A 17,525-nucleotide genomic window follows, 5' to 3' on the forward strand; every position below is an offset into this window, starting at 1 on the left:
TGACGAAGCCACAGCGAAACGCGTTGAATCGATCCACTGTGGGAGGTGACTGTGCTGAGGAGATCACTGGAGAGAACTGCTGGCAAATTATCAGGAGACGGACACACCAGATAGCCTCTTCCGCCCGAATCCAAGACGACACAGGACGTGACGAGGGGATCCGTGACGTATGCGGAAGGGCTTCACCGCTCCAGGAGAAACCAGCGTTCACCATCCACAGCTGTCCTCTCCCTCGAACAGTAATACTTTTTAAAATGTGAGTGTATTATTACATATATTAATCGATTGCTGCCAATATAATTAGACTATACTACTCTATTGTATGCTCTCTCTTTATTTCCTATACCCCTGGGAGAATCATTGAATATCTACAATCCGAGCTTCCAGTATCACGATACCACTCTGAGGGATTTCCATTAAAGGGCTCCCATCAGAGAGAGAAGGGTCTCTGATACGCCTTATTTGTTATTTTAACTTGTGAGTACAACCATCACAGAGAACATTTATATTCAGATCATTATTGTTGTACCATCTGCACTATTGTATTCATTTTCTTTTTCATATCAACGAGTCACACAGCGCTCCACTCATATTTGAGAACAGTCACTCACCCACCTAGTCACCTACCCACCCACCCAGTCACTCACTCGCCCACCCAGTCACTCACTCGCCCACCCAATCAGTCACTCACCCACCCAATCACTCACCCACCCAATCACTCACTCACCCACCCAGTCACTCACCCACCCAGTCACTCACCCACCCAGTCACTCACCCACCCAGTCACTCACCCACCCAGTCACTCACCCACCCAGTCACTTTCCCACCCACTTAGTCACTCACTCGCCCACCCAGTCACTCACCCACCCACCCAGTCACTCACCCAGTCACTCACCCACCCAGTCACTCACCCACTCACTCACCCACCTAGTCACTCACTCACCCACCCACCAGTCTCTCACTCACTCACCCACCCACTCTCTCACCCATCCAGTCAAGTCACTCACCCACTCCCCCACCATGTCCCTCACCCACCCACCCTGTCACTCACCCACCCACCCAGTCACTCACCCACCCAGTCACTAACCCACCTAGTCACTAACCCACCCACCCACTAAACCCACCCAGTCACTAAGTCACTAACCCACACTCCCAGTCACCCACCCATCCACTCACTCACCCACTGACCCACCCAGTCACTCACCCACCCAGTCACTCACCCACCCACCCTGTCACTTACCCACCCACCCTGTCACTCATGTCACTCACCCACCCTGTCACTCAATGTCACTCACCCACCCTGTCACTCAATGTCACTCACCCACCCTGTCACTCACCCACCCACCCAGTCACTCACCCGCCCACCCAGTCACTCACCCACCCAGTCACTTACCCACCCAGTCACTCACTCACCCACCCAGTCACTCACTCACCCACCCAGTCACTCACCCACCCACCCAGTCACTCACACACCCACCCAGTCACTCACCCACCCACCCAGTCACTCACACACCCACCCAGTCACTCACCCAGTCACTCACTCACCCACCCAGTCACTCACCCACCCAGTCGCTCACCCACCCAGTCACTCACCCACCCAGTCACTCACCCACCCAGTCACTCACCCACCCAGTCACTCACTCACCCAGTCACTCACCCACCCACCCAGTCACTCACTCGCCCACCCAGTCATTCACTCACCCACCCACCCAATCAGTCACTCACCCACTCAATCACTCACTCACCCACTCAATCACTCACTCACCCACCCAGTCACTCACCCACTCAGTCACTCACCCACCCACCCAGTCACTCACCCACCCACCCAGTCACTCACCCACCCAGTCACCCAGTCACTCACCTCCCAGACACTCACCCACCCAGTCACTCACCCACCAAGTCACTCACCCACCCAGTCACTCACCCACCCAGTCACTCACCCACCCACCCACCCAGTCACTCACTCGCCCACCCAGTCACTCACTCACCCACCCACCCACCCAATCAGTCACTCACCCACTCAATCACTCACTCGCCCACTCAATCACTCACTCACCCACCCAGTAGTCACTCACCCACTCAGTCACTCACCCACCCACCCAGTCACTCACCCACCCACCCAGTCACTCACCCACCCAGTCACCCAGTCACTCACCCACCCAGACACTCACCCACCCAGTCACTTACCCACCAAGTCACTCACCCACCCAGTCACTCACCCACCCAGTCACTCACCCACCCAGTCACTCACCCACCCAGTCACTCACCCACCCACCCAGTCACTCAAGGTCACTCACCCACCCACTAACCCACCCACTCTCTCACCCACCCAGTCACCCACCCACCCACCATGTCACTCCACCCTGTCACTCAAACGTCACTCAATGTCACTCAATGTCACTCACCCACCCTGTCACTCAATTTCACTCACCCACCCTGTCACTCACCCACCCACCCTGTCACTCAGTGTGACTCACCCCCCCACCCTGTCACCCACCCTCCCTGTCACCCACCCACCCTGTCACCCAATGTCTCCCACCCACCCACCCTGTCTCTCTGCCAACCAACCCACCCAGTCTCTCACCCACCCACCCAGTCTCTCACCCGTCTCTCACCCACCCAGTCACTCACCCACCCAGACACTCACCCACACACGCAGCCACTCAAAGTCACTCAAGGCAGGCAGTCACCTGTCTTTTGTTGAAAATATAAAAATAAACAAGTTGCATTGTAATGTTTTTTTTCTGTATCACAATAAGAAAACAGTTAAAGCTGCAGTTCAGTCAATATCCTGCATGTGTGTTTTTTTTAATAAATCAGTTCTGTAGTAAGAAAAAATACTTTTATCATTTTCTGTTTTAAAAAAAAACAACTTTGAAAGACCAATTTTCTTGTATTCTATTTTAACAGCTATTTGCTAAGGCACTGCCCCTTCATGTCCTGTCACAAGCCCTGGCACACCCCTTTGTCAGCCCTGCCCTCCCTCTAGCACGTCACTGCAGGAGTGCTCATGAATATTCATGAGCTTCCACTGACTGACAGAAGCAAATAAAAACATATGCCAGCTCTAATTATGTCACCAAATTTCGCCTATCAATACATGGAGAATGAATTGATTGGCAGCTATACAGTTCTTTAGGTAATTAGAGATTGCCCACATGAAACTATTGAAGTAAAAAAATTAATTAAAAAAAAAAAGACTGAACTGCAGCTTTAAGTAAAAGTTGTGCGCTAAAAGATATTTTTTCGTGGTAGGTGCGCTATGGGTCCGGGGGGGGGGGGAGGGTGCGCTATGGGTTCAGGGGGGGTGCTATGGGTTCGGGGGGGGGGCGCTATGGGTTCGGGGGGGGGTACGCTATGGGTTTGGGGGGGGCCTGCTCCTTTCATTTGTCCCGGGCCCCATGATTTCTGTTGGCGGCCCTGCACAAAGTGTCACACCACACCCAAAACATTTGTTTACCATGAAAAGCTTTTTAACATACCTTTCCTATTTGAGTCAACTACATTGTAACAATTGTAGAATGATGATACATGGTAGCCCTGTCAAGATAATTAATTAGCCAGCTAATAATAGAAAGTAGTATTTTCTCTACAGTTCATTAAGTAGGAGGTGGTATGGCCAGGATAGATATATACGCTGCAAACAAACACTCGTTCAATAAAGAACTTTTCTCTTAGAGATAGCGGCTTTTGCGGACATGAGATCTGGAACCATTGTGGTAACCTACACACCGTGGAGTCTTCAGTTGGTGCATGGGCTGGTCCCATAACATGCCTTATTTTATCGGACAAATTGTAAGTGTGCATTTGTCTTGTCCATGACTTATTAAATTTGTTCATCTGATTTTACACAAGGATCGGGCGCTTCTCTTTTCTTTTTTCCAATAGGTACTGTGGGAGCTTGGTGAGCCCAAGAAGAAGCAGCCTGGACTTTTGTAATTTGCATATCATGGACTTTATGTGGACTTAAGTATTCCTATTTTATATCTTATTGGCTCAATCATACTATGAGTATATGTGTTCAGTATTTTGGTTATATGAGCCATATTTTACGGTCAATTTTTGGTCTAGCTTAGTCCCATGACACATTTTTTGTGTCATCTTTTGGTATTTGCATTGCAAATCAATTTTTATTTATTTTTCTATTTTTATTTTATTTTTATATTTAGTGTAAATATTGTTTAATATTTTTATGCACACTTCTTTGTTTTTTATTCATTTTTCATTCAATTTATAGGCAAGTGAATTATTTGTTTCATGCCATATTATATTGATTAACTTAATCCAACTAGTTAATATACCTGGTGCAAACACTTGCCACATATAGTCAGAGCTACAGCAATTTGGGTGTGGTGGGTGAAGGGCGCTGTCTATATTACTGTTTTATATATATATATATATATATATATATAGCAAATGGAAATATTACTGTATGCAAATGAGCACACAGTGCCACCTTTTGCTTCAAAACCATTAAGGTGACACTGTGTGCTCATTTGCATGTCATTTCCCAGAATCCCTTGCTGCAGTGGAAGTGCTGTGTGATAATGGTGAAAGGCGGGGTTGCAGACCTGTCTAAGACATGCAAATGAGCATACAGTAATATTACCATTTGCTATATGCTTTGCTGTGGAGGGGTTTGTCACTTTTTTTACCCACCATAACTTAACTTAGTATATATATGTATATATACATACATATATATATGGGAAAGAATAGAGTTGTAGCAAAAACAAAACCGAATGTGTTTGAAGGGTAATTGAATTTCATTAGGAACATCTTCCTTCCTTCAAAGTTGAAGTAACTTGAAAAAGGATTAGTCCCGTGACAGATTTTAATAACAAACAACAATGATCATCATGTACTCTATTAAACATTGGGGATATGCTCTCTAGACTGTAGTTTTGAAAGATTTAAACACTATTGATGCTGTATACTGTACATGGGAATAGGCTTTCTATAATAAATTCCAGTTAAAAAAATAGATACGTTGAAATGGTAAGTTTGTAAACAGGAAAGCAGTGATACTCTGTGCGTTAAAGTAACACATCATTGGTAGTCCCTTCCGCTCCCACTCCTGTCACTGAATATTATGTTATTCGACATTGAAGGAGGAAAGTAAGTGAATTCATAATCACAATGAAGTATCGATCATTCTGCTTTGGGTCAAGCATGAAGTATACATACTGTATACTGCAAACAGGTCACCTCACACATTGTATTCTTCTGAAACTTTTTTTAAAGATATGCACATTAATACAGAGTGACAATTAAAATGGGCTTCATGAGTGAGAGGTTCCTTGATGTACAGGCACCTACAATGCATTAAGTGAAGAGGACTATCCAAAGTACAGTATTGAAATTACTTTTGCTATAAGTCAATTGTCCTTAGCTATTTCTGTTTACTCAGAGTTGTCCAACAAGAGACTGCAAAGCTTTCAACTCCCCAAATGGCATTTCCCCTAAACCTTCTCTGCTTCAAAATGGTCAGATATGGGCACCTAATCTCAAGTAACTGTAGACAAGTAGGCTTCATTGGTGGATGCCTGGAAGGTAGAGAAAATAAAGATGATCCCCTTATTAGAGCCTATTTTATATTGGCCATTATATTAAGCGGAGGTTTTTCAGAACATGACAAGTAATTCTGTATATGCAACCGAGAAACACAAATTAGTGTTGATGATTCATGAGTGGTTTTGTCAGTTAAGAAAATGTGAAACAAACAGTTTCAGCCGCCCACGAAGTTTAGTTCTCAGGAGACAGGGATGTCCTTGGTCTGCTTGTAGTATTACTTTCAAATATTATTCATACTTGCTCAGTGACTAGATAATACTGATAAAATGCATGTGTCTAGACTGCGGATTTGGTGCATGTAATTTTGAAGTTCATAATTCCTGACTCCAAAAATGTTTTAACCTTAGGAACAAAACAAACATTACATAAAGCTTACAGCTTTCTGCAAAAGACCTATTTTCTCCCTAAATGAAAAGATGGAAAATATCTAATAAATTAAACATTTAGAATTTACATTAGCTGTTGTCAGCTGAAAAGGTTTTGAGTTGCTCAATAAATCGAAGTCAAAATAACAAGGATAATCCAAGTGTGTGTGTGAGTGTGAGTATGAGTGAGTGAGTGAGTGAGTGAGTGAGTGTGTGAGTGTGTGTGTGTGTGTGTGTGTGTGTGTGTGTGTGTGTGTGTGTGTGTGTGTGTGTGTGTGTGTGTGTGTGTGTGTGTGTGTGTGTGTGTGTGTGTGTGTGTGTGTGTGTGTGTGTGCATGTGTGTATAGATATATATAAATATATATATAAACATTTTCTTTTGAAGAAAAATGTTGTTTTTGTTTTCTTGCTCCTTTGTTTTCAATGCTGACACTTTATGAAGCACTGTAAATGCACAATAATTTAGGTATAATGAAACCAAGGTCATGATTAACTCTTCCTGGATTTGCACCAGTTTCTCTGACTTCAGGAACCCCACATATCCCTTATCTCTTCATCTTTGTAGGGGTAATTTACAAATAATCTTTTCCACTGAAGAATGTGTGCAGCATATGAAACATACTATAGGACAGATTCAAGACTACAAAACAAGACCTGATTTTTTTGGCAAGTTATGTGTAGTTCAGAATGATTTCATGTTGGTGAAGAGGAAAGTACAAGAATTGCTGTCTGCCGTGATCCGTGATTTTCTATGCTGTAACACTCAATATCTGTTTATATTACCTAGGGACAGGAAAACATTGTGACAAACTATACTGGAATTACAATGCATGTATACAATACAATTCCTTTTCTTGTGAATAATACTTTGCCAGCAGTGCATCCTTTGATGCAGCAGTCTACACAACATCATTTTTTCCTTCTTTTCCCCCCCTAACATAACCAAAACCAAGGGAATTTTGCCAGTTCTGACCACATAGGCCATAATCCAGGATCTCCTTTGATCCCAGACAATCTTTAAAATTTTCAAGACCCTGGTAACAGAGAAATCTCCAGAACCCTTCTTAGCAAGCCACTTGGTTATGGTGACCATGTAAATGGCATGAGCTCCTGAAACCTGCACATTCCACTCGCATTGTTGTTAATGATTTGCTGACCTGCAAGAAAATTGCAGACAGACATTTTTGTTTTAAAAAAAATGTATTGTTTTTGGTGTTTTACCATAAATACAGTACTCAGCAGCCAATGGCCCCATCCCACGCTATAGACTTGTGCAGTTATACAATGTATGACAATTTGGTTCGTACCGCACTAAATCAAAAACACAAAGATACCTCTGCATTTAGAGCCCTGAACCCTACTTAAACCAGTCTCGCATGTAAAACAATAAGAAAGTCATTGTTTATTAAAGGAGAACAATGCAAGATATAGGATTTGCTCTATGATCTAGCCAGGATATAGTAGTTGCTACACAATTGAGCCCTCACCTTTAAGTTTATCAGCAAGCATTGTGGCTTCATGTTCAGAATAGTGCATGATTGCTGGAGGGGATGGAGGTCGCAGTTGGTCTACTTGAAACTTGCGGCGATGGCGTTCTTCTCTAGCAAAATATCTCTGCTTGCATTCCCATTCATAAAAGTCGTCTCTTGCTTGGGCAAAATCAACATGCAAGCGGCCAGAGTCCTTTTTATCCGTGCTGGATCCTAACCTCATTCGGTAACCTTAAAAACAGGATACATCACTATTACAATATACCTATGTGTTGGATGTACAGTATCTGTGATGACAGCAGATATACTGGGAGAGGGAAAAAAATCACTACAATTTTACTTTGATCTCCGATTAATAAAATATATGCATGAAATGTCAAAATTATTTACAGATCACATCATATCTATTTGTGTATTTCTAAGAATTTGTATGTCAACTAATTAAAATACAATTTGCTGGAGCAGATGCAGTTGATGTACTGTACATTTCACCAATGCCAACCCTATATGCCAAACAGAAAACAGTGTTACATAAGGAAACTTTCTATAAACAGGAGTTGGTAAAGGAATCCTGGTGGTTAATTAGGATCTGGCACTACCAGAATTAGGTGGAAGCAAAATGTCAGCAAAATGCTAAACTGACCAATGTACTGCAGATGCTACAGTACAGTATGCTGGTGCCTAACACATACAGTATCAGACATTGTTTTGCTCTTGGCAGTCCCTAATACTTTTCCTATCCGTTGTTTAGAAGTGAGAATATCTTTGCTCTCATATTAAGCTTAGTGGTCATTCAGCCATTCAAAAGGAGCTAGTTTTTATCTCCCGATACCATGTCTTTCTTAGCAAGATTTTAACAATGATCAAAATGGTAAATTTACAGTAATAACCCCCCTCCCACCCCATAAAAAAATGAAATTAAAAAAACCCACGTACAGTACTTGAGGCCTTACTCCCTTCTACAGCTTTTTTTTTTTTTTTTAAACAGCTGTCTCGCCCCAGTGGGAATACAAACATTCTGTGAGAACAGGAATTATGAGATTGAAGGGGCAGAACAAGTTTGTCACTGCTTGAACATGTTACTAAAAAAAAAAGGTTTGGAACAAAACATTACGTTTGTCAAGACATTCTCTGCTCAACAAACTGTCAGACCTAGCAATATCCTGGTGCTGGTTTGATTGCAGTTGGCACTAGTATGAGAGTGGTATGCCTAAAATTGATAAGTGGATCAGATGAGACTGGCCATGGTTTGATAACATAAGCAAACACACTGAGCTTTGCAGAAACAGTCAAAGTTGACGACAGGATGCAAATTGCATTTAGACAGTCTCCATGGTAACCACATGATTCCGGTCTAACTGAATTGTTAAGGGAATCGGTAAAAACTGGTATTTAAATGGGATAAAGTTCCACGTTGATCGACTTTATTTGCAACTTATGCTGTTATGAAAAGAAATTGCTATATGGTATATTTAGCCCTGCCAAACTAGGAAAACCTTCTAAAGTACAAATCCCCTTTCTTCCTTCAACCCCCAACTTTCTTCAACTCTGCCCTTCTGCTGAACAAAACTACTATACTTCTCCCTTATTTCTACTCCCAATAGCAGTTCTCAACTCTCTGCTACTGTATGCCCACCAATGCCATTACACACACATCTTTATGGCTCAAACAGGGCAACCTACCAAAAATATCAAGACATCTCTTAACAGGCTGTGCAGAAGATTCAAAATAGTGTAGGATTTAATTAAATAAAAACCAATGTAACATCCAAAAGTTGCCCACATATACCGTACATATCATTCACCGACACCTGGGATGGTTCACAGGACTTTGTTTCTGTATTAATAAATAGATTTAAAAACAAGGGAACAGAGAAAAAAAATGTCCTGATTTTGCAATTGCTTCAAATAATCTCGTAAATAAAATTGAAGACAATATAAAAATGTTTATAATGATTTATAGACATTTATTGTGTCTATCAATAGATTCCTTTCCATCAAAAGGAGGGGAAGAGACAAAAAACATCTCATGTAACAATTACACAAATACATTCAAACAAAATATAAAATATATATCCCATAATGTCATCCATAAAACATTATATGTATAAATATTAATAGCCATAAATAAAAATAACTGAAATAGCGGCCAGATCTAAATCTTCATTCAAATCCTTTGTATATAATGCTTGTACCTGGACAATCCTTGTTTATGAAAGTCTATCACCTCCCCTCTCCTTAACGTCCACATACTCTAAACCTGTCGCTATAATGCAACTGGAGAGTTGACTGTGGACATCCTTATAATGTATCAACACCCTGTGAAGCATATATCCTTTCTCTTTTTTCTTTTGTTTGTCACACTTGCTGGTGTTTTGTGAGTGAACCATCCCATAGAAGAAGTGAGCAGAGGTAACTTGTGGAATTGAACGAACAACCTACTAATGCTTCCTTCTGATTACTAACATCTCATGTAGAACTGGGACATTATTAATACTTTTGATGTGATTGATATTTTGTGGGATTCTATGTAAAGTGGGGCTAAAAAGATATTTGTAATTTATTTTTCCTGTTCAATTATTATTTTTGTTAACTCACTGTGAGATTGTTTGTCTTAAAGCCATGTTGTAGCACACCATATTTTATACCCTGTTAGTGTATTGGCACAAAGTGTAGCCTGGCTGTACCCACATAAAACTATACAAACACAAAGTGACCCACTGCTCAACCTGAAGCTTAATGTTTGTGAGTGTAATAGGTAGGTGCATATGTGGGAAAATGGTTAAAGACAAAAGTTGACCCTTAGGACAGGATCCATAGAAATCCCCCAACCTAACCTAAAATATTTAATTATATTTAATAATCTATTATCTATACATATCACCGCAGAAATCGCTAAAGAGAAAAGAAAGCTAGATCACAGGATCAATTAGTGCCTCCTACTATACTGTTAGCAATAATATATAAAATCAGATATAGACATATGTGTATCTTAAAATCTTTTTTGAATCCAATAGAAGACATATCTCATGGTATACACATAAAAAGTGAAATATAGAAAATTACAAGAAAAACAGGAGAGGATAGCTGGCATATTAGCTATTATAATTAATGTGAGATTGGCCCCGAATCTACATAGGGATACGTTCTCAGTGTGCTAGGAAAGCAACAGCTACAAATAGCCTATTGATGGCCAGTAGTCATCAGCCAAGACATATGATCTCTGGCATACCGACAGGCCAGTTTTTAAGATCAATATGGAACTGTTCTACCATGACTGAGTATGAGAACCAAGCTATAGACATGAAGGACAGATTCTATGAACGTGGACATAGCAAAAGATCTGTGAAAAAGGTTTATCAACTAGTTAAGAATATGTCTAGTGAACAATATAAAACTATTACTTTCATCAATGAGGTCTTCATCTTTACTCCTTTCATTTAACCACAGAGATTCAATGGTTATGATGTTTATTACGTCTAGTGTTATCTTACTGTATATATGTCGGTTTAGCCTGAACTTATGGTTAATACTATTGAATATGGTACTCTGATGATGGATTGCTATCAGAGAGATATGTATTACCTTTAGTTTTTATATTTGAACAAAGTAAATTCACTACATTATATAGTTTTTACACATACTCTTAACGGTAATTTTGAGTTATTAGTCCTTCTGATTTATCACATCGATGTAGTATTTTAGCTAGTTAGAGATATGTGTATCACTGCTTTCCTTATACACACCTAGTCCTAAAATAATCAGACGTGTTTTGACTGCTAGAGGTGGGCCAACAGTAGATGTACTAATAGACTTGACATATCTGTTTACTTTAAAATCATATTTGGCCCGTTTTGACTTTTAGAGGTGGGTCCCTAAACACATAGCTGGAGTTAACACAGAGCACTTATCCTATTTATCTGGTTGCACTTTTATACTCACTCTTCACTTGTAATTCAAAACACTTTTGGCTATATGTAATTCTAACCTTCTCTCTCCCTTCCATCGTTCTCTTATATGCCTTTTTATCTCCTGTTGTGCTAGTGAGTCTCAACTTTTTCATGAATTTCTTTTCAAGATTTTGTATATGTCAGTATGTTTCCATATTTGCTTTACATTTCTAGGCAGGATTTAATAACATACAGTACTAGTCAAATGAGTGCTTGCTTCATTTTTGAATGTTAAATAAGTGTTTGATATGACAGACATCCACACATGTGCACATTTTCTTGATACTTTGTTTCTCTTAGCGCTTAGTAGCGAAGAAACGTATCCGCTGACACAAGGCCAGCGTTGAAGCCACACATACTGTACTGATACCACGGAGGGTATTTAAGGATGCTTCTCCTTTGAAGACACGTGCCCAGTCATGCAAAACACGTCGGTTTTTAATGACATCAAGAAAGTGACAGCGGCAACAAGGAGAACGCTGACCCGAGAGACTCTATAAACGAATAGCTTGTATCTCAGCTTTATATGACTTTTTTATTCTGCACATTTGTGAATACCCTCCTGTCTATAGTCACATTTGTCATGAAGTGTATATTTTGTGAGATCGCCCGATATACAGTGACCGGTGGAGGCAACCATATATGGACCCCCCTCATTCCCATAATTTAGCATGCATGGCAGAGGTTCACGATATATATATATAGATATATATACATGTAGTGGTATCAGTACCGTGTTAGCCGAGCTTCAATAATCAAAAAATAAATAGATGATACCGTTCTGTGGCTAACGAAATGCTTTTATTTGTGCGAGCTTTCGAGATACACTGATCTCTTCTTCCGGCGATGTTACAATGAATGAAGCAAAAGGTATACTTAAAAACAGTGTCTCTTGGAATGTTATCTGTGCTGTTCCTTCCCCCCGGTGTGGATGTGTTTTATGGCTAGAGGTGTCAAAAGGTTACTGAAAGCAAGTGAAGAAAGAGTGTGTATGTGTATCAGTGTGAATAAAAATGAATGGAGAGCCCACAGTATATACAGTGCTTTACACAAGGTGTGTGTGGAGTGGGAGTGGTAATAAATGGTGTGGGTGGGTGTGGAAATGTGAGAGTTTGTAGCACAACTAAAAGTGTGTGTGGATACTTAGTGGTCCCTATTGGTGTATAGGAATGGAAAAACAAGGAGTATTAGTATGTGTTAGAGACAGCTGTGTGTGCATAGATATAGCACAGTATGTACAGACATGGCCTTTAGCGCTCATGGGACGAGAGTTCACTACTGTCAGTAATGACTCATAAAATTTCGATCTCTGTTTAGGCCACTGCTAAGTGTCCCGAACAGTTGCATAAATTTGTATTCATGCAACCGTCTCGCTTTCGGGGTTTTAAGATTACCTTTGAGTATGGCAACCCTCAGATCGTTCATCTTATGGCCAGAGTCAGAGAAATGTTTGCCAACAGGACTGTCTCTTGTACCGCGTGTGATGCTGTGGCGATGCAGGTTCATTCTGTTGTTTAGCCCCTGCCCTGTCTCACCTATGTAGTAGCAGCCCCCTGGGCATTTCATGCACATGATGAGGTACACGACATTGCTGGAAGAACAGGTGAACCTTCCTCTGATTTTGTATTCCCGATTCCTGTGTGGTATTTGTATTGTGTCCGCTGTGTAGAGCATTGCGCAGGTTTTGCATCTTGGGTCCTGGCATGGTTTTGTCCCGCATTCAGTTGTACTGCTGAATACTTTACTCCTCACCATAATATTCTTGAGATTATGGGGTTGTCTGTATGATAATAAGGGTGCTTCAGGGAAGACCTGTTGCAGTCTTGTATCTTCCTGGAGGATGGGTTAGTTTCCTGGCAATCTTGCGTAGGGCGCCCAGGGTTGCCCTCTTTGTGAATTTTAGGGAGCATGTAGAATGTGCCAGGTTTTGGGTTAGCTGGTATCAGGTCCAGAATTTGTTCTCTTGTGCGGATCGGGAGTGTTTTAATGATCCTGTTGAGTTCTCGCATGTATTTTTTAGTTGGATCCTCCTGCAGTTGGGTGTAATACTTTGAATCAGAGAGTTGCCTGTGTGCTTTCCGCAGGTAGTCTGTGGTGTTCATTATGACCACTGCTCCTCCCTTGTCCGTAGGTTTGATTGTTATGTTGTGGTTGGCCTTTAGCGATTCTATGGCTCTCCTCTCCATCAGTGTCAGATTATATGTTTGTTTCCTTACTTTGTCCAGGATGGTGGTTTTGGCGCTGTGTCTGAAGCTTTCAATGTACCGGTCCAATGTGGGGTTGCGCCCAGTTTGTGGGATCCAGTTTGATTTTTGCTTCTCCCTGCTCATGTGCAGCGGCTCTCCTTCTGCCGTGTTGGCATAATCTTGGTTGTGTCTGTTGTGGAAGAACTCCTTAAGACGCAGCCTTCTGAAGAATTCTTCCAGGTCACTGCACAGCTCAATCTTGTCCATAGGCTTGGTAGGGCAGAATGTGAGACCCTTTGATAATACTGAGGACTCTGCTTGATTAGGTGTGTAATCTGAGAGGTTAACAGTGCAGTCCTGTTCTTGGTGACTGTCAATGTTTGTATTATTAGTTGTTGTGCTGGCTGCTGCCGAGTATCTCATTCTTAGCCTCAGTCTGTGCAGTTTCTTTTCCTTATTGGTGAAGAAAAAAATGTGAACTAGCGCTAAAGTGTAATACACAGTGTGATATTAAAAAACTTATAATAAAGGATGGCTGCCCGGTGATACTGCCAGTACTAACAGAATAAACCAAAATAAAGAAAAACCTGGCGCCAAATAGTCAGTGGAATGTCCTGTACTCCTCAAGGGATCCGCACACTTGCTCGACAGACCATGCAAAGAAAAGAACACAAACAAACAAAAATCATAGCGCAACACTGTAGGGTAAGCAGTACTGCACTAATACACACAAACAGTTAAGAATCCTAGCGATCATTAAAATAATTATTTATTAAAAAGAACTATGCACTTGTTCCTACCATGCGAGCTTAAACCTTGCTGTATGTAAGTAGGGCTCCAATTTTTGTGCTCCGGATGACCTGCGGTTCCTTGTATTTGCCATTGTCGGTCTTGGCATAGTTCTTTTTAATAAATAATTATTTTAATAATCGCTAGGATTCTTAACTGTTTGTGTGTATTAGTGCAGTACTGCTTACCCTACAGTGTTGCGCTATGATTTTTGTTTGTTTGTGTTCTTTTCTTTGCATGGTCTGTCGAGCAAGTGTGCGGATCCCTTGAGGAGTACAGGACATTCCACTGACTATTTGGCGCCAGGTTTTTCTTTATTTTTCTTTTCCTTATTGCTAATAAGACCCTTCAGGAGTTTTTCATGGAATGTTTGGAGTCCTCTCCATGTGTCTGTGTGTATTTCTCCTGTCTCCAGGATGCAGTCTATCATCTCTTTTGTCTTTCTCCTGTTGCTGTAACAGATGCTGATCAGATGGTTCCTTAATCTTTATGAGTTCCTGGTGCACAGTTGTTGGGAGAATTTTGTGTTGTATGTGGTGGCAAGTGGGTTTTTGAGGACGAGTCCTTTCGGGATCATATGCTCCTTCTTGCATTTGCTGAGGAAGATGATATCGCTGTCTAGTTGTGCCTGTTTTTTCAGTAAATCCTTTAGCTTCATTTGAGTGCAGTACAATGTGGTATCTTCCATATTTTCATGTAGAGGTATATATAGATATAAATATATAGATATATAGTATATACTATATATATATATATATATATATATATATATATATATATATATATATATATCAATGAGGTCTCAAATTAAAACTAAGCAGCCAATGTGGACCTGACTTACTACAATCTAGGTTCCTAAGACTTGGTGCCCCAGCAATTGCCAAACCAATTGCTTCCATAGTCAACTCTATCCTGTCTGCTGGCCATATTCCTAAGACCTGGAAAGCTGTCAGAGTTGTCCCAATCTTCAAAAGTGGGGACAAAAACACTGTCTCAAACTACAGACCAATCTCCCTTCTCCCAATCCTATCCAAAGTCATGGAAAAATGTGTCCACTCCCAATTAAGCGATTACTATAACAAGACAAATTTCCCTAGCCAATTCCAATCTGGCTTTCGCCCCAAACACTCCACCGTAACTACCCTGCTAAAAGTTTGCAATGAAATCCAGTGTGGAATGGAACGGGGTCAACTCACTGGTGCAGTATTCCTAGATTTTGCAAAGGCTTTTGATACTGTTGATCATGCTATCCTGCTCAACAAACTCCAGAGCTCTGGAATAGGGAAGCATGCTTTAAACTGGTTTCAGTCCTACCTATCAGGTAGATCCCAACATGTGTCCATCTCTGGCTCTAACTCTAACCCCCTGGCTATCACCTGTGGCGTCCCGCAAGGCTCTGTTCTGGGGCCCCTACTCTTCTCAGTGTTCATCAATGATCTTCCCACAGCTTGTCAGGAAGCCTCAATACACATGTATGCAGATGACACAATCCTATATACACACAGCCATAGCCTCTCTGACCTTCAACACATACTTCAGTCTGACTTTTTCAGACTCGAAAACTGGATTTCCCAAAATAAACTGATTTTAAACACTGACAAGACTGTAACAATGGTGTTTGGGACCAAGACTACATTTTTAAAGCTTCCAGCGACTGAGCTCCAGATTACAACCAACACTAACGCCACCCTAACTCCTGTTACTAGTTTTAAATAACTGGGCATATGGTTTGACTCCCACTTAACATTCGGGTTGCACATTGATACCCTGACAACCAAGACCTATGCCAAACTAGGGGTACTTTACAGGAACAAATCCTCCTTAAGTCTCCTGGACAGAAAACGTATCGCACAGCTAATGCCAATTATTGACTATGGAGACATAGTATATGGCTCGGCACCTCAAACCCACCTTAGCAAACTTAACACCCTCTACAACGCAATTTGTCGTTTTGTTCTCCAATGCAACTATAACACACATCACTGCGAAATGCTCAAAGATCTGGATTGGTCATCACTCGAGTCTAGGCGCAAAGTTCACCTTTCCAGTCTTGCCTTCAAATTCTTTATGGGCAAGCTACCCAGCTACCTGAACAAGCTCCTCACCCCTACCACATGCAGCACCTATCACCTGAGATCAGACTCCAAAAGACTGTTAATGGTCCCAAGACTCAACAAAGTATCTGGCCGCTCCTCCTTCTCTTACCGTGCACCCCAAAACTGGAACAACCTACCAGAGACTCTTACATCCACCACCAGTCTAAGTTCTTTCAAATCTAAGGCTGTCTCACATTTTAATGTGGTCTGTAATTGTTTCATACGCCCATAATACAGTACAAATTATCTTTAACTGTGCATGCAATGTCTTGTATATAATGTATACCCTGCTCATTATGTAACTGTATTTGTAAACATGTATTATTTGTCTTAACTCTGTGCCCAGGACATACTTGAAAACGAGAGGTAACTCTCAATGTATTACTTCCTGGTAAAATATTTTATAAATAAATAAATAGTTATTCATTGAAAGGGTCTTTTATATTACTACATATTCCTTCATTTGTAGATTTCATCATATACATCTAGATGGGACTGTCATGACTTGCACACATTTATATTGATTCTGAACGTGATTCTGACAATTTATATACAGTGCATTGTCGGGCAATATGCTTACGGATGGGTCACTTAAAGGGATTTATTACTACTGATGATATTCTCCTAGTGAAGGCACCGTAACATCTATCAAGTGCATTTTTGTCCATGTTCACTTTTATCTGCATTATACGGTACTACGGCTATATATCATCGTATAGTATTAAACGAGACTGTCTCTATTTTGAGGGTGTATACCCCCTTGGATTGATGCAATAGTTTTTTAGTATGTACAGATGCAGCGGCTGTTATTCGAACAAATCACGGAGCCGGTTTTGTGTGCTCTGCTGTATTCCACGCGGCATTAACACGGCCAATCGCCCCAGGCACACGTGTTTATCGCGGTTGCTTTGTTTGAATTTCATGGATTCTGTTTCTTTGTGTGCAATGAAATGAATGAATTGTAATGTGTACAGTACTGTGCTACTGTGTCAATTTTAGGTGTTTAAAAACCATAACACTAAAATGGCATTTTCTGCACTCGCGTCTAAAGGCGGTACGGTTGGGAGAAATCACG

The 17,525-nt window shown here is 41.2% G+C and overlaps 1 protein-coding gene across 8 annotated transcripts in view; it reads right to left on the reverse strand.

The window, feature by feature from the left end:
• ENOX1 (ecto-NOX disulfide-thiol exchanger 1) overlaps positions 1–17,525 on the reverse strand; it is a 628,404-nt gene that overhangs the window by 163,872 nt on the left and 447,007 nt on the right. For all 8 annotated transcript variants that reach the window (XM_075591092.1, XM_075591093.1, XM_075591094.1 and 5 more), the window contains one exon: positions 7,427–7,660. In XM_075591092.1, coding sequence (XP_075447207.1) covers positions 7,427–7,660 — 234 coding nt within the window. The remainder of the gene's footprint in view (positions 1–7,426; positions 7,661–17,525) is intronic.

This window comes from Ascaphus truei, chromosome 3 (genome assembly GCF_040206685.1).
Source record: "Ascaphus truei isolate aAscTru1 chromosome 3, aAscTru1.hap1, whole genome shotgun sequence".
In the NCBI taxonomy this organism is placed as follows: Eukaryota; Metazoa; Chordata; class Amphibia; order Anura; family Ascaphidae; genus Ascaphus; species Ascaphus truei.